This window comes from Danio rerio, chromosome 7, assembly GCF_049306965.1.
Source record: "Danio rerio strain Tuebingen ecotype United States chromosome 7, GRCz12tu, whole genome shotgun sequence".
Taxonomy (NCBI): Eukaryota; Metazoa; Chordata; class Actinopteri; order Cypriniformes; family Danionidae; genus Danio; species Danio rerio.
Genome location: NC_133182.1, coordinates 17,014,026 through 17,037,934, shown reverse-complemented (window position 1 = coordinate 17,037,934; position 23,909 = coordinate 17,014,026). Strand labels below are relative to the sequence as shown.

The 23,909-nt window shown below is 35.3% G+C and overlaps 1 protein-coding gene and 1 long non-coding RNA gene across 2 annotated transcripts; one reads left to right on the top strand and one right to left on the bottom strand.

Annotated features, from left to right (window-relative positions):
* Positions 1–3,562: 3,562 nt before the first annotated feature.
* On the bottom strand, positions 3,563–23,784 carry LOC137496161 (uncharacterized). Its single transcript, XR_011016266.2, has 3 exons — positions 23,693–23,784; positions 20,872–21,012; positions 3,563–6,374 (listed from the first exon to the last, which is right to left on the bottom strand). It is a non-coding gene; the product is annotated as an uncharacterized lncRNA (long non-coding RNA).
* Positions 19,040–22,446, top strand: dbx1a (developing brain homeobox 1a). The gene is given in 4 exon segments (NM_131158.1): positions 19,040–19,482; positions 19,575–19,676; positions 20,897–21,099; positions 21,769–22,446. Coding segments are annotated over 4 exon segments (945 nt in total). The 5' UTR covers positions 19,040–19,133; the 3' UTR covers positions 22,060–22,446.
* Positions 23,785–23,909: the final 125 nt, after the last annotated feature.

Below are 23,909 nucleotides of genomic sequence, written 5' to 3'. Positions count from 1 at the left end.
AACGATACAACTGAAGAAATCTCCACTGTGTTAAGCGTGTGCTCAGGTTTGTAAGGTAAAGATGCAGTCTAATTAGTCTATGTATACAATTGAGGGCATTTCTGTGTCCAAAATTATGCGCTATACACTTAATTATCTTATAAAAAAGTGCCCTTTTTCTTTGTGGATTTTTCAGTATGAACACACACTCTGTTGCAGCACCCAGGTTATGGAGTGCTCTCCCTTATTCTGTAAGGAATTTTTCCACACTAAAAACTCATCTTTGTAGGATTGCAATTTTAGATTATTGACCATTCTAATCCGTTTACATTTAAACAAAATTCTATGTTTAATCCTTGTAATGTATTAAACAGTTGATTTTCCTCTGTTGTTGTAGTGCTTTAGGTTTCAGAAAAATCGCATCATCAATCAATTGTATTATTATTATTAATATATGTAAATGTGAATTCTATCATTTATTCCATCAATTGTTCTATCTATCGTTCTATCCGTCTATCCATCTATCGTTTTATCTATTGTTTGTTCTATCAATCATTCTGTTTATCATCTGAAGTTCTATCGTTGTATCCATAGAATCTATCATTCTGTCCATCCATCACTCCTACCTTTGGTAAATCAAATGTAAATTTTAGATGCATGAAAAAATTTGTTTTTCAAATTCCTAATAAAAAAATCTAATACTGCAGTTTAAATAGATTTTTTTAAAAGGAATAAAGAAAATGAACCATTTCTAATTTTAATTTAACAGCTTTCACCAATATTACTAATGTAAGAAGATTAAATGATTAGTAAAGAATGATCTAATGTAAAGATAAAATAAATATTATTGGCCAACACAGAAACCGAACATTCTAGATGTTCTTGACTGAATACCAAAACTGAAAATGCTTTGTAATAATTATTTATTACTTTGTTCAGTAATAGAATGGTGAGCTAAATGCAACTCAAAACCTTTTTCTTTCATCAAAAATACCATTATCACAGAATATTTTTGGCATAGGCGGCACAGTGCAGCAGTGTAGCGCTGTCGCCTTACAGCAAGAAGGTCTGTCAGTCGGCATTTCTGTGTGGAGTTTGCATGTTCTCCCAGTGTTGACGTGGGTTTCCTGTTTTCCCCACAAGTCCAAAGACATGCTCTATATGTGAATTGGGTAAGCTAAATTGTCCGTAGTGTATGTGTGTGAATGAGAGCTTATGGGTGTTTCCCAGTGATAGGTTGCAGCTGGAAGGGCATCCGCTGCGTAAAACATATGCTGGATAAGTTGGCGGTTTATTCTGCTGTGGCAAACCATGATTAATAAAGGGACTAAGCCGAAAAGAAATTAATAAATGAATAGATTTTTTAGCTTCCAAAAATTCATTGCATCCCTAATTTAAGCTGGATCCCTAAAAAAAACTAATCTTTCTAGGGTGGTTGTCAGGATGTTGCTCAGAGGTTCTGCATTCGAGTGGTTGTTTGATGACCCAAGCCACTAAGCCATTTTATTAACCATTTGTTTACAAAAACAGTATTCAGATCTGCAGTAGCATACTGTTGTTCATCCAAAACTGAAGGTTCTGTCATCATTTAAATAATTGAACTATCACATTACTATATACATAAATCAACTCAAGATGAGCTATGAGTTGCAACAGTGATGATTTTCTCATGAGTTCATGTAGATTCTTTCAACTGAGCATCTGTCTCCCTGCTCTTTGTGCACTCGGCCTCATTGAAAAGATTTTTAAAGGTTGTGTGTGTGTGTGTGTGTGTGTGTGTGCGCGTGTGTGTGTGTGTGTGGCGTGTGGGGGGATTCCGAGGGTTGTATCAAAGTATCCAAACACTTCCCTGCTTTTGCATAAGAATGTGAGTCTGGTGCCTGTGATTTCTCTGAAGATGCCCGTGGCACTGACATCTCTAATCCCTGAAATATTGTCCGGCCGGCCTGAATGGCAGTGCATCAGAGCGCAAGTGTAATTATTCTCTAATGCGTCTGAGGCCATTGCGTGTTCTCACACATTTACCGAAAGGATTGAGAACAGCCTCTCAGTGGAGATGAATGCTGCCACACAAAAACAACCGGTTACGCTCACACGCTACACACACCGCCTTTGTCAACTTTGTAAACTTGGAGCATTTTTATTTTGCAGTTATCATATTATAAGAATATTTTCTTAGCACAAGCTTGCATGCTCAATTATTTGAGTTTTTATACTAATTAGATTTTAATAATTTATGCTGATTTCCTTTTTATGGCGATATTTGTGTTTATGGTGTTGTTACTAGTGATGACATGACATTTGAAGGCAAAATTATTAGCAAAAATATTACTTTTTAAAATATTTTTCAATTTATATTTAAAGGTGCAGTATGTAAGTTTGACACCCAGCGGTTGAACTAGGTATTACATTGCTAGATCTAAACACAAGCGCAGGTTGCCAGATTGAGAAGCGAGTCTGTCTTAAATCGTGTTCTAAATTACAGCAACGGCACGCAACAGAAGCAATATTTTCCATATTAAAAGGAGTTTTTGTTCTAACCAACACCTGGAATTGATATATTAGAATCGGCTTCTATTTCTCACAGGTGAACAACAGAAAACAATGATCACCTCAACTACACCTCATGTGCTTTATCCAGTGTAAAATGCTAACAATGTGTCATTTTACATGACATTTATTGCCATACTACTAAAAGCAGCAGCAGAAAGTTCACGTCAGTACCTGAAAATAAAATAAACCATTTGAAATTGAACTTTAGAACAGTGAAATAATGCAAGCCAACACATATCACTGATTTAGCATGTACATTTAATATAGTTAAAGAGGTTTAATATGTATTAATTAGATGATAAACATTTCCATTTGGTTGGAGTGCAGTAAGTGCACTATTCTGTGCTTCTAAATGGCTGTATTTAAATTTCTGTCACGTTTTGTCTGGTGAAAACAGTCAAATTGCTAATCACTGCAAATACAATAGGTACATTTTATTTAGAAACAAATCTTTTTTTTTTAATAAAGATTTGTGGGAGAGAGGTATTGGTTGGTTGCATATCTAATAGACAAAGAGGGTGAGGTTCTCAGTCATAGAACTTTCTGTGAAAATATAACTTTGAATGTGATCATATGAACACAATATGGTATTGAAATCTATCCTGAAGGCATTTCTAATGATGGTTATAAATGTGGTTACCAAAATAAATGACACACTGCCTTATTTGTTGATAAATGGACAATATTTTATTCAGAGTGAAATACCTAATAAAATAATAAGATCAATATTAACAAAAGAAAAATTTCCTATACAAGCAAGTAGAAATATATATTTTTTTCCAAGAGCTCTATTCTCGAATTAAGAACAATGTTCCTTTCCTCCCCTATACCTCCCAAAGCTAAAAAGGTATGTTTTAAAATATTCAATATTTACCCATCTTCAGAGTTTCTTAGACATAGATTTAATTTTGATAACAACAATTGTATGTTCTGTGAGGTTGACATTAAAATGACTGCACATTTATTTTTTGAATGTTTATTTAGCAGAACCGAATGTTTGTTTGTTTTTCTCTTTATTTTAATTGTGTTTGTGTGTATTCTATGGTTTAGGTGTATTTATTTGTGTTATTATATTAATAATGTGATTATTATTTGTGCTCTGTTCTATAAATGAAGATGAAAGTTGTTAATCAAATTTTGCCTTATTGTAATTTTGCTATTAAAAAAAAAATAATAAAAATAATGTTTTTTTTTTATGAATGAATGAAATATGATGTTTTCCAGCAAGGCACCGGGGTGCTGAAACATAATTGGCTAAGCTGGCAGTGGGCCGGTTAAAATGACAAAAACAAAGACAGCAATTGCGGCACGCAACACGCATTTTCAAAGCAGAATATCTGACTTCAGCATTGCTTTTGAGATAAACAAGTACTATATGTTCACTTAGCATGTTTCTTAAATATCTGCAAACATATTATGGTATTTTTATTCTTTAGAAGAGTCAAAAACTTACATACAGCACCTTTAACAGAGTAAGAAACTGTTCACAGTGTTTGCTATTATATTACTTTTACTTTAGTTTAACTGGAATATAAGCAGTTTTTTTCATTTTTCTTTTATCATTTATCGTTTTTATTATCATTTTTTAATCTTTTTTTCAGGTGAATATTTTCAGCCCCTTAATTTTTTTTCATTTAGCTACAGAACAAACCACTATTGTCCAATGACCTACTGTAATTAAACTAACTTACCTAATTAACCTAGTTAAGCCATTAAATTGTATTTTAAACTGAAAAGTATAGTATCTAGCAAAATAACTAATAAAGTATTATGTGTTGTCTTTGTGGCAATTACGACTATTATGTTTAAAAATAGGTGGGGAAAAATCTTCTCACCATTACACAGAACTTAAAAAATATGTAGCTAATATTTAATAATATAATAAAATCATTTAGCTAATAATTTTTTATTCAACAGAATATATTTGGAGGGTCCAACTTGGATTTATGATTAAAATTAAATTTAACTTACCAACCAACTAACAACCACTCCAAAAAATCATTTAACGTTTATAGATAGATAGATAGATAGATAGATAGATAGATAGATAGATAGATAGATAGATAGATAGATAGATAGATAGATAGATAGATAGATAGATAGATAGATAGATAGATAGATAGATAGATAGACAGATAGATAGATAGATATTTCAATTAGTGAAGGGCCATTATCGGCATAATGTGCTGCGGTGTCCAGAGTCAATAACGCGAGACTCTTATCACGCGAAAAAAAATTATCGCCGTTAATCTCTTCTCAAAGTGGGGCTGGGAGCTGGGTCTGTTCTGTGCAAGGTTTGATGACTTTCACCTTGATATTTTAGCGCAGATGTATACCTGCGCGTCTGACAAAAAAGTGACCTTTTGAATCAAATCAGCAGGATGCCCTTTCTGGATCTTTCCTTTACTTCGAAGACATACTGACTACGCTTACATGGACATCTGTAGACTGTAGTCTAGTTATTCGCCTTAATAGACAATAATATAATTAAGGTGTTTACTTGAAGTGCTTTCATGTAAGAGTTTCCTGTAATTGTGGGTCACTTTAAGTGCAGTTCGGCAGTTTCACATTCACTCATGAACATTTCATTCATGGCCCCGTGACAGACTAGGGTATTAGACGCAAATATGGAGTAAGAACTGGTGAGAGTGTTATGGAATTTAATAATGCACAGCAAAAAAAAAGAAAAAAAACTTTCACATTTCGCGATGTATGTGGTTGTGGGTGTGTATGTGTGTGTATGTGTGCGTCTGTGTGGTCCTTTAGTGACAGCCGCGTGTATGGATCTTGTTGGACAATATGGCGAAAAGTCCTACATGGCAGTAATAGTTTGATTGCGGTGTTTATTTCAATAATGCCACTAATATATGCATACTCCACATATCTTAATTCCATTTCTGTTTAGTTCAGTTATGACTTTAGTCGGATTAAGATGACCAACAATCACTGTTTCGAGCTTATGTAGGCCTACAGTTCAAAATTCATGTTTAAATAAATAACAGTTAGTAAACCAAGTACATCTTATTTAACATCATTTATTTTCATTATCATAATAGAACAGTTTCTCAAGCAGTTTGTGATGCATTTCGTAAACAGGAGATGAAGCCCTGGTCTAATGCGCCACCTGGCTTGAGAAACCGGTTCTCAAAGACTTACTTTTAGTAATTATTTGGGTAGCACACATATCCTGAATGCCTTCGGCAGTATTCAAATGAGCCATTTTAATCTAGATTAATCTAGATTAATTCCAAGATTAGAGTGAGATTAATCTAGATTTTAAATATTAATCTATGCCCACCTATAATTCCAAAACATTTAAAAAAACTTAATGTTAAGATCTTGGATTATGATTTGGTAAAATGACAAATTAGAAACGTCATTTCTGTTTATCATTTAAAAGTACAATCCCCAATAAAGTATAATGTTCATATTATACATATTGTGTAAATTCTAAATTATACATATTAATTACAGTGTGCATTATTTTTACTTCAAATAAAATGTGGATTGCTACTGTATTGTCTTGCCAAAAGTCGTGCTGTGTAGTTTAACATGAAGAAATGTTTTATGCATAGCTCTGATAAACACTATAATGTTTCTAGCAAGTGATTTGATCAGTACTCTGGCTGCTTCAATGAGAACATTGGTCACAGCTCATAAAGTTAACTAAGCTTGCCTCCCAGACAGAACTGTGACCCAACAATCAGCTTGCCTGTCTCTCTTTTGCTTCCAAACGTCTGTTCATTTCAGTCTCCATGAAATCTCCTTCCCTGTGTGCTTAGAGATGTCAATGGGAAAGTATTTGGGGTGAGCTGAGGTCTAGAGAAAGGACACATGTTGATCTGAAGGAAAAAAAAGAGATAAAAAAAACAGCATTGACATCTTGCAACTCCAATGACTATTTAAACAAACTGTGACAAAATCAAGTTGTAAAACTACCTGAAATAAAAACTAAATGGAAATGGAGCTGTTAAAAAAGCAAATATACACAAGAAAAGGCTGGTAAAACAAACAAAAAAGGGGGTTTCAATAACAAACACATATTAATTCAATAATTGTCTATAGAGCCAGATGGCCTTAGTTTTGAATTAAATATATTGTTCATCTGAAGTGCTAATTAAGTTTGTATAAAGTCTAAATTTACGATGTTTATTTTGCTAGTGCACATTGTTCATTTGTTAACTTTTTGAAAAGTTAATATGCTGAAAAAATGTTTTAGTGATCTTCAAAGTCTGACCATTTGCTTCCTGTTAGTTTGATGTCGGTTTGATCGTTTCAGCGACAATATTCTTAATCACACCCCCTTACCATTAGTTTTCATGAGGAAATGGTGTTAAAAAAGAAAGCCCCGCCCCCTGCTCAATTTTTTATTTCAGTTGGAAGTACATCAACATACTGAAACAAAAGTATCTCACAACTTCTGGTTCATGCAGACTTTTATAAACGCACTAATATCAAAATTGCCACATGTGTTTAAATACAACAACAGTTTAGAGTAATGTCATACTGCTGGAAGATCCCTAGTAGTCTACAACAACTTAAAAGAAATGGGGTATATGCACATGGACTTTTCATTTCAGCCAGCCAGCCTCAGGGTTTCTGGTGAACTGTCTTTCCATTATAAAATTGCCACGTTTATGGTCTGATTTCTTTAAAAATCAGTGACCTACACTGTCTGATATACGATATAATGTGAGGGTGCTTTCACACCTGTGAATCGATTCATTTGTTCCAAAACATGGATTAAAATTGTTAGTGCTGCTCTTTGCTCTTTGCTCTTGGTGCGGTTCGCTTTCAAATGGCAAAGTTTCGAAATGGACCAAAAGAGCTAAAACAAGTCATGTGTGAGTAAACTCTCCTCACATTAGTCAGAGTTATATGGTTTTTTTTGCAGAGTCCCCGCTCAGCTGTCATGCATCCTTATTTTATTTTATGACGATGAGCAATGAGACATTATAAGCGGAAAGCTGCGCTTTAATATTGAATGGTGATGCCATACAAACAACGTCACCAGATATAAATCAGAGGTAAGACTCTCTCAAACAGACCCTTGGTTAGACTGCAGTTCGGTCAATGTTATTAACGGCTCTCGTTATTATTTCAGCATGCTTTCATTTTCGAATTTAATATGAAAAGCACATTCAACGGTAGGAATGACATCTCGCCCTATACTCATAATTCTCTTTTCATATGGCCGTATGCCTATTACATATCCATGATGCACTGTGATATAGCCGGGCTCGGATCACATCGCTTTCTCACTACAATTGATCCGCTCCAGAGTTCGTTTCAATCGAGCCGAGACCACCTCATTCAGACGATCCCGGACCAATTGATTTGGCGCGGATCTAAGTGCGATTGCTGGATTCACATATGCCGAACAAACCGCGCTAACTGGGCAAACGAGACAGGTTTAACTATTTAACTTTTATGTAAACTAATGATGATAGGTAGGTAGTAGGTAGTGCTGATGCCTCACAGCAAGAGGATCACTGGTTCGAGCCTCAGCTGGGTCAGTTGGCGTTTCTGTCTGGAGTTGTTCTCCCTGTTTCCTCCAGGTGCTCCGGTTTCCCCCACAGTCCAAAGACATGTTGTGAAATGGGTAGGCTAAATTGTCCTTAGTGTATGAGTGTGAATATTGTGTTTGGATGTTTCCCAGAGATGGGTTGCAGCTGAAAGGGCATCCACTGCGTAAAACATATGCTGGATAAGTTGGTAGTTCATTCCGCTGTGGCGAGCCTGGATTAATAAAGCGACTAAGCCGAAAAGAAAATGAATGAATGAATGAATGTTATCAGAATGTTATAGAATAAATCATATAGTAACATTTTACCCCAAAGGGGTATTAAAATTCACCCGAAAATAAAATTTTACCCACAATTTACTTTCTCAAGGGGTTCCAAACCTTTATAAGTTTATTTTTTTCTGTTGAACACAAAATTACATAATTTTAAAAATTTTAGAAACCAGTAACCATTGACTTACATAACAAAACAAATACTGTGGAAGTCAGTGGTTACCGGTTTTCAGCAACTTCTTTTGTGTTCAAAAAAAAAAAAAGTAATTAATGACAGATTTTTTCAGTTTTTTACCGAGTTTTCCCTTTAATAAATCCAGAGAGGCATCTCAATTCTTCAATAGCTGTATATTTAAAATTGAAGATCAATAAAAAAGTTAATTCTCAGTGGCGCCTTTGTAACCTTTGAATCATTTAGGCCAGTGACCAAAGAGATACGTAACACGATCAGTCAATACACACTTATGTCAGTGCACATGACCAGTTTGATGAACATGAATGACTGTTGCGCTTTAAGGCAGGCAGAGCTTTGGTCACACTGAGGGGTCCTGTCATCAGGGGGCTGCTCACTGCTGTGCCCGAGCGCAAAGTCAGTCAGGGCTCATTAGTACCGTTTGCCTGACTGAAAGTACCTGCCTGTGAGTCTAATTCAGAGCGATGACCACAGGGTTCATTACGGCTCACAGCTTTTAACCTAAAATTGCCTATATCCTGGTTCAAGGGTTCATATCCTCATCTATTCTGAATTTTTTTATGTTGTGCTTTTCTGCTTTTGAGGTGTCATTACGAGTAGAACATGCTCTGTTGAAAATGAATAAAATTATCTAAAGTTTACATTTAATTTACCAAATGTAGGATGGATGCACGGATGGGTGGACAATAGACAGAATGAAAGATAGATAAAATGATGGACAGACAAACAGAATAATAGACAGAATGATAAAAATATTGATATAATGATAGAACAAAAGGTTGATATAATGATAGATTGATAAAAGGAATGATAGACCGATCATTAGAATGAAAGATAAAACGATCAATAGTACAAATGATAGAGCAATAGAAAGACGGATAGTCAGATAGATGGAACAATAGACAGACACATAGATAGAACAACAAATAGACAGACAGACAGATGGAACAATAAATAGATATAACGCTAGAACGATAAATCAATCGATAAAACAAACAATAAAACAACCGATAAAACAATCAATAAAATGATAGATAGATGGATAGTCAGATAGACAGAACAATAAACAGACAAATAGAAAATAGATAAATAGATAGACAGACACATAGAACAATCAATAGAATGAATGTTAGACCAATCAATAGAACCATCAATAAAATAAATGATAGAATGAACGATAGAACAAATGATAGAATGATAGATAGATGGATAGCTAGATGGACAGTCAGATAGATAGAACAATAGACAGACAGATAGAAAAATTAGATAGATAGACAGACAGACAGACAGACAGACAGACAGACAGACAGACAGACAGACAGACAGACAGACAGACAGACAGACAGACAGACAGACAGACAGACAGACAGACAGACAGACAGACAGACAGACAGACAGACAGACAGATAGATAGATAGATAGATAGATAGATAGATAGATAGATAGATAGATAGATAGATATTGATTAAAAGAACGATCTGTAGAACAATCAGTAGAACAAACAATAAATGATTGATAAAACGATCAATAGAGCAATCGATAGAAAAATCAATAAAATTATCGATAGAACAATCAATAGAGCGATCAATAGAATGATCAATAGAATGATCAATAGAACAACGATAGAACAATCAATATATTACAAACAATAGAACGATCAATAGAAAGATCAATAGAATGATCAATAGAATGATCAATAGAACGATCAATAGGACAAACGAAAGAATGACTGATAGAACGTTCAAAAGATTAATCGATAGAACAGTCAATAAAATGATCGATAGAAAGATCAATAGAACGATCAAGACCAAACAATAGAACGATCGATAGAACGATCAATAGAACAAACAATAAAACAATCAATAGAACAAACGATAGAATGATTGATAGAACAAATGATAAAACGATCCATAGAACAAACGATAGAATGATTGATAGAACAATTAATAGAACAAATGACAGAACGGTCGATAAAACTCTCAATAGAACGATCGATAGAATGATTGATAGAACAATTAATAGAACAAATGATAGAACAATCGATAGAATGATCAATAGAACAAATGATTGTACAATCAATAGAACGATTGATAGAACGATCAATAGAACAAATAATAGAACGATCGATAGAACAATCAATAGAACAAACAATAGAACGATCCATAGAACAAACAACAGAATGATTGAAAGAACAATTAATAGAACAAACGACAGAACGATCTATAAAACTCTCAATAGAACGATCGATAGAATAATCGATAGAAAAATTAATAGAACAAACGACAGAACGATCGATAAAACTCAATAGAACGATCAATAGAATGATCGATAGAACAATCAGTAGAACAAATGATAGAACGATCGATAGAATGATCAATAGAACAATCAATAGAACGATTGATAAAACGATCTATAGAACAAATGATAGACCGATTGATAGAAAGATCAATAGAACAAACGACTGAACAATCGAGAGAACTCTCAATGGAACACTTAATAGAACAAACGATAGAATGATCGATCAATAGAACAAATGATAGAACAATCGATAGAACAAACGACAGAACGATCCATAGAACAATCAATAAAAACTATCAATATAACAAACAATAGAAAGATCAATAGAACGATCAATAGAATGATTGATAGAACGATCATAGAACAAACGATAGAGCGATAGATGAATAGTCAGATAGAACGATAGACAGACAACGAGAGATAGACAAACAGACAGACAGAAGGAAAGAAAGAACAAAAGTTACAGTCAAGCACACATTATATAAAACATCATAGAAAAGGCAACGCTTTCCTGCTGTTATGCTAATGCATCAAAGCGCTTCAGTGAGAATTATATGTGAATTAAATGAGGCTTTCTGGGATTTTTTTCCTCTAGAAGGTAAAGCAGGGGAGATTAAGGCGCTGTGGCCAGCCAGGGCTCTAAGGCTGTGACAAAACACAGACTGACATAAGCACCCACACTCGCTTAAAATCCGATTACGCACAGAGAAACGTGTCAGTGTAGAGCTGGCAACAGGAGCTGGAGTCCCTCTGTCACCGGCCCATGAAAGACTTTCCATTTCTCCAGGGCCTCTTCCATACAAACATTACCACCTATTGGGTGCAGATCACAAGTTAAAACCAGAAACTGTTTGAGATGTGTGAAATGCTTTTGGCAAATGCAGCTAAAATCAGACTCTATTTAGTAACTAATCCTTTAGGCTATTCTGCTAGGGTGCTACACTGAAAAAAAAACAGTATACAGACCTGTAGAGATTTCTTAAGAAATTTTTGAATTACGAAGAAATGTTAAGCAAGACAGAATAATAGCGCATTTTAACCTCTTTTTGAGTTTATGCATGAAAAGTGTAGTAATTTATGCATATTATACAGTTTGAGAAGATAAGTTTAGGTTTTGACATTTTTAATGTGCTGAAAACTGGTTAAAGACAGCTAGGAGGGTAGGTAGAAAAATGTTTGTGAAATGATCTTGTAAAACCTCAAATGTACAATGTACTTTAAATATCAATTTCTGAATTTAAATAAGTCTATTTATTAACAGTGGTGGACAGTAATCAAATATCTTTCCTTCACTACTGTACTTAAGTACATTGAAATATTGTTTAATTCGTGAAAAACTTGAATTTGATCAGTTAACCTGTTTGTTTAGATTACAAATTGCACTGAACCATTAATTTGTGAACTTGACTGACATCAGTGAACGAGTTAACAACTCTTTGATTCAAGTGATCCAATCAGAGTGAGTCTTCAGCAATAATTCACTGATTCAAGTGACCTGTTCAGAGTAAGTCTTCAGCAAACAACTCACTTATCCAAATGATCCATGCAGAGTGGGTCTGCAGTAACGACTCACTGATTCAATGGATTCGTTCAGGGTGAGTCTCCCGCATTAATTCACGTATTCAAGTGAACTGTTCAAAGTGAGTGTTCAGCCAACTACTCACTGATTCAATTGATCAATTTAGAGTAAGTCTGCAATAATAACTCACTGATTCAAGTGAACTGTTCAGAGTGAGTCTTAAGCAAACAACTCGTTGATTTAAATGATCAATTCAGAGTGAGTCTGCAATAATGACACACTGATCCAAGTGAACTGTTCAGAGTGAGTCTTAAGCAAACAACTCACTGATTCAAATGATCCATTCAGAGTGAGTCTCCAAAAATTACTCACTTATTCAAATAATCCATTCAGAGTGAGTCTGCAATAATTTTTCACTGATTCAAGTGTACTGTTCCAGAGTGAGTCTTCAGCAAACAACTTATTGATTTAAAGGATCAATTCAGAGTGATAATTCAGTAATGATTTATTTTTTCAAGTGGTCCGTTTAGAGTCTCCAAACATGATTCACAGATTCAAGTGACAATTTCAGAGTGACTCTTGAGCAAACAACTCACTTATTTAACTGATCCGTTCAGAGTCTAGCAATAATTCACTGATTCTAGTGAACTGTTCAGAGTGAGTCTTCAGCAAACAACTCACTGATTCAAATGACCCATTCAGAGTGAGTCATCAGTAATGACTCACTGATTCAAGTGATCTGTTCAGAGTGAGTCTTCAGCAATAATTCACTGATTCAAGTGAACTGTTCAGAGTGAGTCCCAGGGACAGACGAGTCTTCGCTGAGGCCATCTTCCAGCCTTAACCACGGCGAATGAAGCTCTGCACAAGACTTTTGGCCAGCGGAGAAATTAAAATGGTCGTGCCCAACTGAGTCTGGTTCCCTCAAGGTTTTTTTTCTTCACTCCCATCAGGTGAAGTTTTTTTCCCTCTCCGCTGTCGCCACTGCCTCGCATGGTTCAGGATTGGTAGAGCTACGCATCGATGAATTGGCTCTTCAGTGTTTGAACTCTCAGTAATGATTAAATCACACTGAACTGAGCTAAACTGAACTGAACTGAACTTAAACACTAAAACCTGAACCACACTGTTCTAGTTACTATGACCATTTATGTGAAGCTGCTTTGACACAATCTACATTGTAAAAGCGCTATACAAATATAGCTGAATTGAATTAAATTGAGTCTACAGCAAACAACTCACTGATTCAAATGATCCATTCAGAGTGAATCTGCAGTAATGACTTACTGATTCAAGTGATCCGTTCAGAGTGAGTCTCCAGCATTGAATCACTTATTCAAGTTACTCATTCAAAGTGCGTCTCCAGCAAACAGCTCACTGATTCAAATGATCCATTCCGAGTGGGTGTTCAGTAATGATTAATTTATTCAAGTGATCCGTTCAGAGTAAGTTTCTACTCGGTTAGATGGATTTGGATATTGACGATTTGACACGATTCAGGTTCTTCAAAACTGTTCCGAGAGTTGTTGTCAAAGCAACAGTTCTGGTAGATCAAACCTGTTCGGGAGCAGGCTCATTCATATAAACAGGATTAGATCAGGTCAGTTCAAGTAATGATAATACTGAAAGTATGTACAGTATGTATGTAACGACATTTTCTTACAGTAGTAGTTATATACAGTAAAATAGTAAATATTTTTAATTATATATATATATATATATATATATATATATATATATATATATATATATATATATATATATATAGTATATAAGTTAAAAATGTATATTAAGGTGGTTGTTGATGAGATTCCCCCCATTGTGTAAAAGCGCTTTGAGTGCCCAGAAAAGCGCTATATAAATGTAAGGAATTATTATTATTATTATTATACATTAATAAAACGTATGCAATCTGCACCCCGAAATAAAAGGACAAAGACTGCCACCTGGTGGTGCAAAGAGAAAACTTATTGATATGAACTTTTTAGATCGGTTTAGTGCATATTGTGTATGATAATAGAAATGCACCTTTACCAATATCAAAATGCTTTTGTAAACATTCAGTTATTCTTTACACTGATTAAAAAAGTGGCTACTATAATACTACTATGACTACTATAATAAGGAAAATCCACTCTAACTGTAAAACTAAATAAATTGCTCTTGACACATGAAAGGGCCAAGCCTGCAGCCCACAACAAGGTGTAAATGTATTGCGTATCATATTTAACAAACGGTTTACTGCAAAGATTATGTAATTTTGCTCGCTCACATGGATAATTAAATAATAATCAGATGATGTCATTACGCTGCTGTGCCATCAGCCAATCGTTGCATTGCTAATCATGATTTCGAGGATCGATAGATCAGTCCAACACACGCAGCGATCTCAGATCATTTTATCCAGACATTTTAATCTGATTCACAAATTTGTTTGAAGAACCAAATTAGCCAGAGTTCAGTTATCAAGATCAACAAATTCAGGATCTGCCAAATCATCTTAGATCATTTATGCAAAGTATGAAGAACAGACCCCTGTTCAGAGTGAGTCTTCAGCAAACAACTCCCTGATTCAAATGATCCATTTAGAGTGAGTCTTCAGTAATGGTTTATTTATTCAAGTGATCAGTTCAGAGTGAGTCTCCAACAATGATTCACTGTTTCAAGTGACCCCTTCTGAGTGAGTCTTAAGCAAACAGCTCATTGATTCAAATGATCCATTCAGAGTGAGTCTTCAGTAAAAACTCACTAATTTTACAAACTGATTTGAATGGAGTTCAGAGTGTAAATGTGGTTTCACATGTTTTTACTTGAATTATCATGAATTAAGTGCGGTTATTAGACTATGACACGTTGGGTAATTAATCCTGCAAAATAAACATTTATCAGTGAGTATTTTACTTGTATTCCTTAAGTAAATCAAAAATCTAAGGTGATAATTAAAAAGAGAATTTCATAAATATTCTGGAGGGGTATTTTTAGGGTATCTGTACTTTTACTTTACTAATGTGTGTTCTTTGTCCAAAACTGTTTATTAATATTGCAAAAAAAATCTGACTTTGCACGTTGTACTGACCACACATTACGTAAAGCTTGTGAATACACATTTTCAATCTCAAAAAATGTACCCAATAAATCTGGTATTTATGCAGTGCTAAGGTTTATGCTAAGTTGCATCATGTAAAAGAAAAAAACTCTGAGAGACAAGTTGTCATCAACAAGCAATTAAATTTGCATTCATTCATGGACAAAAGTTATGCACAAAAGACCTGCCTTGGAGAAGGCCTAAGCTGTCACTGAAATTTCAAAAACTGGCCTGTAGAACAGTGAATAGCCTGGCTTGTTCCTGTTTTTGAGTCCGGAGAACAATAACGCCATGTAAAGAGGATTATAACAGCACCTGTTATGCACCCAGCCAAATAGGAGGGACATCTGAATTTAATAGTCCCAGAAAAATTGTCTTTGCCGTCCCAGTCCTTTCTTCATTTAAACCTGCAGACACGTCGAACGGTGACAAGCAATGGAGGGTTCAAGACTGAAGGGCAAAGAAAAAAAAACCTTAATCCCTGCTGTGACCAAACGCGGGTTGGCTGCCTGACATATCAAAGAACAGGTGGACCGAGACCAGGCGTACTAAAGGCTTTGTTCAATAGATGTGTGCTTTTTGTAGGGTTATGTTAAATGCCGAGTTAATATCGATTTAATGCTTGTCAGCAGTTCTATATATTTTTCTGGCCCACGCAAATCCTCTAAACGCTAAAAAACATTCATGCTTTGGCAGAAACACTCTGCTATTGCATCTGATCGTTCATGACCAATGTGATCTACCCTGAATTTCTGAACTTGTAATTACAAAGCGATAAACAAAACGGTAAGACTTCCTGTTTGTCTAAGCCATGGTTTAACTTCACTAATAAAAAGGAGTAAACCGTTAACCACCTGCCAGTAAAACTACCCCAAAGGAACCCTTCATGCATGTGTAATTTATTTACTCAGACCGACTCTTAACTAGGCAATACTGACGGCAGATAATGCGCAAGTTAATCTATTTAGTTTATTGTTGTGAAATGAGGGAACTGTGTAAAGAATCTAGACGGCGGCACTGTTGCTGCTCCACTGTGTGCACTTAAGTTGAGGTGTTCCGGAGGGGGATAATATCTTGGAAATGTGCATTTAATGGGTTTAATCAAATCCCACCAGCTGTTTTTAGCCTTTGCTAAAAGAAAAAAAAATGTGCCAAGCTTCCACAGCTATTAGAAATTAGCTTCGGTCATCGAGACTAAGCCATGTTTCCAGCTAACCATCTGCTAGTCCGCAACAATAGAAGGATTTTCCGAGCAAAGAAATATGGAGTTATATAAAAAAAAATTTAAACATAATAGGAGAAAAAGGCTTTGCTTTGTTCATTTGCCTTGCTTAACGTACATTTACAGTACAGATTGTGTGTTTAAAAAAAAAAAAAAAGTTTGCTCAAACATTCTCAACTCTTTTTGGATGCACCATGAAGCAACGGTTGGTTTGGAAAGAGAGTAAATAATGTCTGTATTTACTTTTTAAAATGCTAAATGTTCTGTTGTTGGGATCTGACTGGTCTATAGCAATTATATTTATCTTAATTTCCATACAATAGTGTGTTTGGGAAGCCCTCAGGTAAACACATATGCGTGTTTTATACTTTGGCTAAAAAAAATCACTAAAATGTAACTAAATTTAGCTTTGTGGATATAGATACAGGGTTATCCTACTGATTAAAAGAAGTAGACATGATTGTGCAAATAAAAAGCACAAGTTTTATACTTAACTGAGTGTTTGGATTTCCTAAAGTTTGATATTAGACTGACTATGCGGAACATACATTTATTAAACACTTAAACACATGAAACACTTTTAAAAAGTGAATGACAAAAATACAAACAAATAATTTATTATAAATCAATAATAATGATTATAATTGATAATAAAAATCTTATACGCTGTAAAAAAAAATATTGGTTGCCTTACATTTTAAGCTGCAACAAGTATTTGGTGAGTGTTTGGATTTCTTAAAGTTTGATATACTGTATTAGACTGACCATGTGAAACATAAACACTAAAACACTTGAAACACTTAAAAAAAGTGAATGACAAAAATGCAAACAAATATATAATTGAATTAATGACTAAATTATTTTAAATAACAATAAAAAGCATTATGCACAGTAAAAAAAATCTTGGTTGTCGTACATTTTTAAGCTGAATCAAATTCACCTTATGAGTTCATTGAACTTATAATATGTTAAACTGACTTAAAACAGCTCATGTAACATATCAAATTAAGTTAGAACTTAATTAACTTAGTTTAAGTTATAATGAACTAAAACATATGCTGTCAAGACTAATAGTTCATACGTTTTACAGTGTAGTAAAGACATAAAATAAGGATATATTACACTAAATAAAATATTTATTAATTATAAGCGTAGTGATACTGATATGCATTAAACTCCCAAATCCTGCTTCAGAAATGGATAAAGCGACTTCCACAGATATAAAACTTTCGCACACACGCAGGTTGGAGCTGAACCAAACGAATATTGAGCTATAATAAACAGCAAGAGAGTTTTAAACCAGTAGCGCGCAACGTGTTCACATTTGGCGCTTTTAATATAGCATTTTATTTCATTTAGTATTTTATTACGTCGACTAGCTGGAATACCGAATCTAAAACATGACGCGCTTTCAGCTTTTGCGTGTGTCCAGACTCTCATATCAGTTAAATACGAGTTTAAATGCGCATTTTACGCATGCGTTTCAAATCACATATGCACTTTTATTCAAGCGGTTAAACTGGCAGAATAAGCCTCGTCGTCTATAGAAACAGAGATCGGTGTGTTTTGTGTCAGAGATCTTTGTGAGGGGAAAAGAAAGCGAGGCGCGAGCAGCTGAGGGTGACAGTTCACGGTTCAAACGGAGCTGCACACGTCTCGCGAGCGTGTATAAAGTGAGGCCCCGGAGAAAGTGAATGAAGACTTGCCCGGTTTCAAACACGGGGGATATATCTAACACATCTGTCACGGCGATTCAGACCCAAATCCATTTAAAGCTGTACTCCGTGACAGAGCCCAGATTGGATTTCAGTAGAAGTATACAGCATAAAGCATAAATGATTATTAAATGGGGGTTTAATCGGGAGGATCTTGACAGCCGAAGGAACGGCAGAAAACAGGATAAAAACTCTGCATATGAAATACGCATATAGCCTAAAGAGAATGGGCTTGTATTATTTAGATTTTACATACTGCTGGATAAAGTTTCAAGTCTCTCGAGCAATCTCCGTCTCTAAAATAAAAATAACAATTAATGTTTTATAATGGTGCTTTAAGAAGTGAGAAAACAATGGTTAAACCATATATAAATAATTAAATGCCAAGTAATATAATTATTCAGTTCCCCCTTATACTGTAAATAAACACTTTGTCGATATGCAAAATTTATGACCGCATCTTCTTTGTTAAGCGGCATGCCCTGACCATTCAAATCTTATGAAGTCTAATCCAATCATAAATTGCTCTATCGGACCAATCAGGCACCTCCGAGGCATCATTCAATGGGACTCAAGCGGAGGACTTTATTGAGTCTCATTGTTGTGGCTGTCAGTCCTCAAAGGACCCTTGCAGGGGCCTAGATATAAAGGACCCCTTCCCAAACGGAGACCTCCAGAAGCAAATCGTCATTCGGTCAGTTCAGAGCTTGCCAGAAGAGACTTGTGTAATACTAACAGGAGTCATTTAAGTCATCTTTTAATAGCCGGGACCATGATGATCCCAAGTGTTATTGCACCACCTGCTATATATTCAGCATTTATGCGTCCTGCTGCATCGCTGCATTCACCCTTTCCAGCTCACCCGAGCTTCCTGGTGGAGGACCTTCTGCGCATCAACAGACCCAGCGGTTTCCTGAGCCAAACCGCGCACTCTCCATGCGCATCTCCTCCAAATTCAACGCCTCTTTCCATCCCGGATAACTGCAGGATTTTGGACAGAGTTAGCCCTGGCATCACGGAAAAGCATGGACCTTGCTCCCCCAAAACGCCAGTCTCCAGCAAGGATCCAACATATTTAAAGTTTGGAGTGAGTGCCATTTTGGCACCGTCACCAAAGAAAGGTAAGTGTTTTAAATAGCACTGATATTGCACTAAAATCCACATCTACGCGTTAACACGCAGCACTAACTTGAGTTTTTTCTCTCTCTTTCAGCCACATCTCCACCCTCCGTCCACAGCATACACCCTAAAGGATTCTCTGTGCCTTATTTTGATGGTTCATTCTGCCCTTTCGTCCGTTCTTCATACTTCCCTGGTGAGTATTCACATTCAAACGCTTGTACAGTCTGACTTGGTGGAGTTTTAATCAAAGCTTAATCGTTTGCCAACGTGAGGCTATTTTAATCTGAAAGCCCTCGAGTTTAGAGCGCATAGGTGCAGGTCTTTCCCACAGTGAGGGAGCATTTCGGCCTGCTGACTGCCAACAATGCCGTCAACACCATGACCAATCTGGTCAGCTCCCTCCAGGGCAAACCACCCACAAACCCGCCAAAGATAGACTTTTAACCAGCGACAGAGGGGCGTTTACCAGTCATGCACTAATTTGCCCATTAGGCGCCATTGAGCGCTTTCAATATTCTCACAAGACCACATAGAGTGTGATTGGTGTTTGTGGAAAGTGTTGCGAAAGAACAATATGAAGAGCTGTGCGTTTAGAATAGAGAGCGCGAAATCTGAAAAATCGACAAAATCGCCGACAAAAAGCTTTCAAAGTGCTGCTGCAGCTGCCAAACATCAACTCCAGCGAGTCCCACTTCGGTTTGCTCTACATTCTCCACTGGCTCCTTAAAATACGAGCTCCTTTGAGGCCTTTAAATGTCTATAGCCCATTCTTTTATCCACGCCAAATAATAATAGAGCACGACTCTTTTCACCGCGCGCGCTGAATACCTTAACAAAACAACTTGAGCGCTCTCAATTGCCTTTCGTGTTCATTTAATGAAAATTATTTGGGGGCAAAAAACGCGGTCCCCGGTCATCAGTATTCCAGCGTGCAGTTGCGTTCGGTTTGAAAGTGTAAATCTCCTTTTGTTGCATTAATATATGGCCTTAGCCGTCTGTCCGGAGTCTTTTCTCAGCCAGTTCATTACTACACAATTACCGTTCACGGTATATTAACTCTTCTGTCCTTCACTGGGGGGCTCGCAGAAAAGGATACTCTGCCTTTTTACCATACCAATGCAGCGTGGATCCGGCCCATGTGCTAATTAGTCACCTCGTGCCATTTCGCTCTAAACAGGGAGAGACATTTCAAGAGAATAAATTCAAAATCATGACGATAATGAAGAAAAGTTTTCTTTCTCCCGGATCATTCAGCACTTCAGATTGTCCCTGGGAAAAGCAACACCCAATTGCCCTTAGTAACGCAATGTTAACTTTTAGCCTCCTGGGCGAAACTAAATAAAACTCTTTGGAGCTCTTGTGAATGCGTCCATGAATGCGTTATTTACCTTGTGTACTTGTCTCTTCTAACAGCTCCTTCATCGGTCGTGCCCATTCCTGGAACTTTTTCCTGGCCTCTTGCTGCGAGAGGGAAGCCCAGAAGAGGGATGCTCCGCCGGGCTGTGTTTTCAGATGTGCAGCGCAAAGCTCTGGAGAAAATGTTCCAAAAGCAAAAATACATCAGCAAGCCAGACCGGAAAAAACTTGCAGCCAAACTCGGACTAAAAGATTCACAGGTGAATATATGGATGGAAAACAAATTAATAAAGAAATAAAGAAGTGAATAATTAAAATAATTAATAAAGTGAATAAATTAATAATAATTATTATATTAAATATAATAATTATTATTATTACTATTATTATTGTATATAATTATTATTATTATTACCATTATTAAATAAATAAACTCGCAGTGGCATAAAATAAACAGCTGCGAATCTTGGACTAAAAAAAATTCACAGGTGAATATATGGAAAACAAATGAATTAATAAATAAAGAAGTGAATAAATAACTTAATAAATTGAATAAATTAATAATAATAATTATTATATTAAATATAATAATAATAATTATTATTATTATTGTATTATTATTATTATTATTATTATATAAACTCGCAGTCGCATAAAATAAACAGCAGCAAATCTCGGACTAAAAGATTCACATGTGAATATATGAAAGGGAAAAAAATGAATAAATAAATAAACAGACAAACAAACAAACAAACAAATAAATACAATAATCATTAAATAATAAAATTATTATTATTTCTAGAAAACATTTGAACATGTACTAAATTTATCAGATCATTTCAGATATTTATTACTGATTGAGACAAAATCTTTGCACTTTATTCTGCTATGTTAAGCTTCAATTACTAACAAAATATATCTTCACACAGGTCAAAATCTGGTTCCAGAATCGGCGAATGAAATGGAGAAACTCCAAGGAGAGGGAGTTGCTTTCATCCGGAGGCTGCCGGGAGCAAACCCTGCCAACCAAAACAAACCCTCACCCAGACCTAAGCGACGTGGGTAAAAAGTCTTCCGAGGATGAAGATGAAGACGACGCATGCGCTCCATCGCATTTCTGTCTCTCACCCAGACGCGTAATGTCAAACAGCACTGATTCCAGCATTACATTTAAACACTCGGACTTTTCTGAATCAGAGGATGAAATAACAGTCTCATAAGCAAATTCATGAGCTGCATAATGTCTGTATTTCAAGCACAACGTTATGTTTAACCACGTTATGGTTCCACTGGCGTATAATTTCACTTCTATGTACAAATGAGTGTTTGTAGCAAAATCTTTTCCACATCACTTTATATTTACTTATTTGAAAAACCTCGCAAAATGATTTTGCTGTGTCGCACAGCTTTTTGTGGGGAACTGTACAGTATTTTGTACAAATATTTTTGTATGGATATTTTATACCAAGAATTTTGAGTTTTAGATTCTTTATTAAAGTTGTAGACGTATGTATAATTTATACGAATTTATCCCTTCGTGCCACATTGTATGCATATGTATATGTTGAAAATGTTTTGTATTGTTTGCAAATAAATTGTAAATTTAATGTTGTCCATTGAGTGATCGACATAATCACAAATAGAATTATAATGAAATAATTATAAATGATCTGCAAATATTGTACGCAGCAGGCTAATTTAAACAATTGAGGTCAAGTTAGTTTTATAATCACACATTCTGACTTTCTGCTTAGTATAATTTCAGAAAAGTATTGTTTGCAAATTCTAAACAGTGAAATCAACAGCCAATGGCTATCAAAGTGCAACATTCAATTAAATAGTTCACAGTCAATTTAATGATGCTAATGTTGCTTTGAAGACACTTGTAATTTTAGACCAAATATTTAAAGTACCATAATAAACAATATAGGGAGCACGTCACAAGTTGTGACTGAGCGAACGTGGGAATATGAAACTTTACCTCGATATTTGAACAGGCCTTTTCAATGCAATTGTAAAACAATAAAGTAGAATCCCTGTTACAAAAAAAGAATGAATATATACATAAATCGTTCGAGCGGGGGATACCGAAAATATTTTATTTAGCCCTTATTAGCCTATAATTTGTTTCGAATATCATAAGTTGCAAAACTTAGAGCATCTAAAAAAACATAATAATATTTATTTTTAAAAATTAAACTTTAAAAAACAAAATCCATAACAAATCCTTAATTTGATCTCACCTTGACTGAGGGACATTTATAATAGTAATAATAATAATAATAATAATAATAATAATAATAATAAAGTTTTTATGAGCACGACAACAATATCAACAAACAAAACTGATTAGATTTTTTGTACATATTTAGGAAATGTAATTTAAATGAGCTACATCTTCAGCACGAGTGATTTGCTAAAATAAATCAAGGCTACATTGGTAACTTTTTATTGCTTTAGCTTGCATGCATCATTTTAAAATTAAGCCTATTGCTCAATTAGCTACAGGTGTGAAACAAAATAGCAACTAAGCATTTAATCTATAAGGCTTCTTGTTTGAAAAATGTAACTCGTTACTAAAAAGCTATAATTACTATCTGACACCACCAAATAGGCCTAATCATTAATATCAAACCTAAAATCAACTTTAACGAGCGATTTAAGTTACCAGTCTACCCAACAACAGAGTATAGGCTACGATAAAATGGGTTAAACGGGAACTCGTTCGCGCGCTGCACGCGGCCTACTTAGATTATTTGATACATTGTTTCAGAAGTAGGCCTATATGGTCATTTATGCGGTAGTTTATGCGGTAGAGCAAAACGTGGATGGATTCAAGCAATAACCACTGACCTTACTCCCTGAATTTAAAAGCACTACGATTTATTTGTTTCTGAAGGACAGAAACCATGGCGAGCATGTCTTCCGGGTTGACAACAGACGTCACGACGTAACGACTGGACGACACATAAATAAAAACAACCAAACCTTCTTTCTGGAATTTTATTCCCAATTTTATTTTTTACCAACTTTGAGGTCTTTCCTTTTTATTATTATGCGATTATAAAAT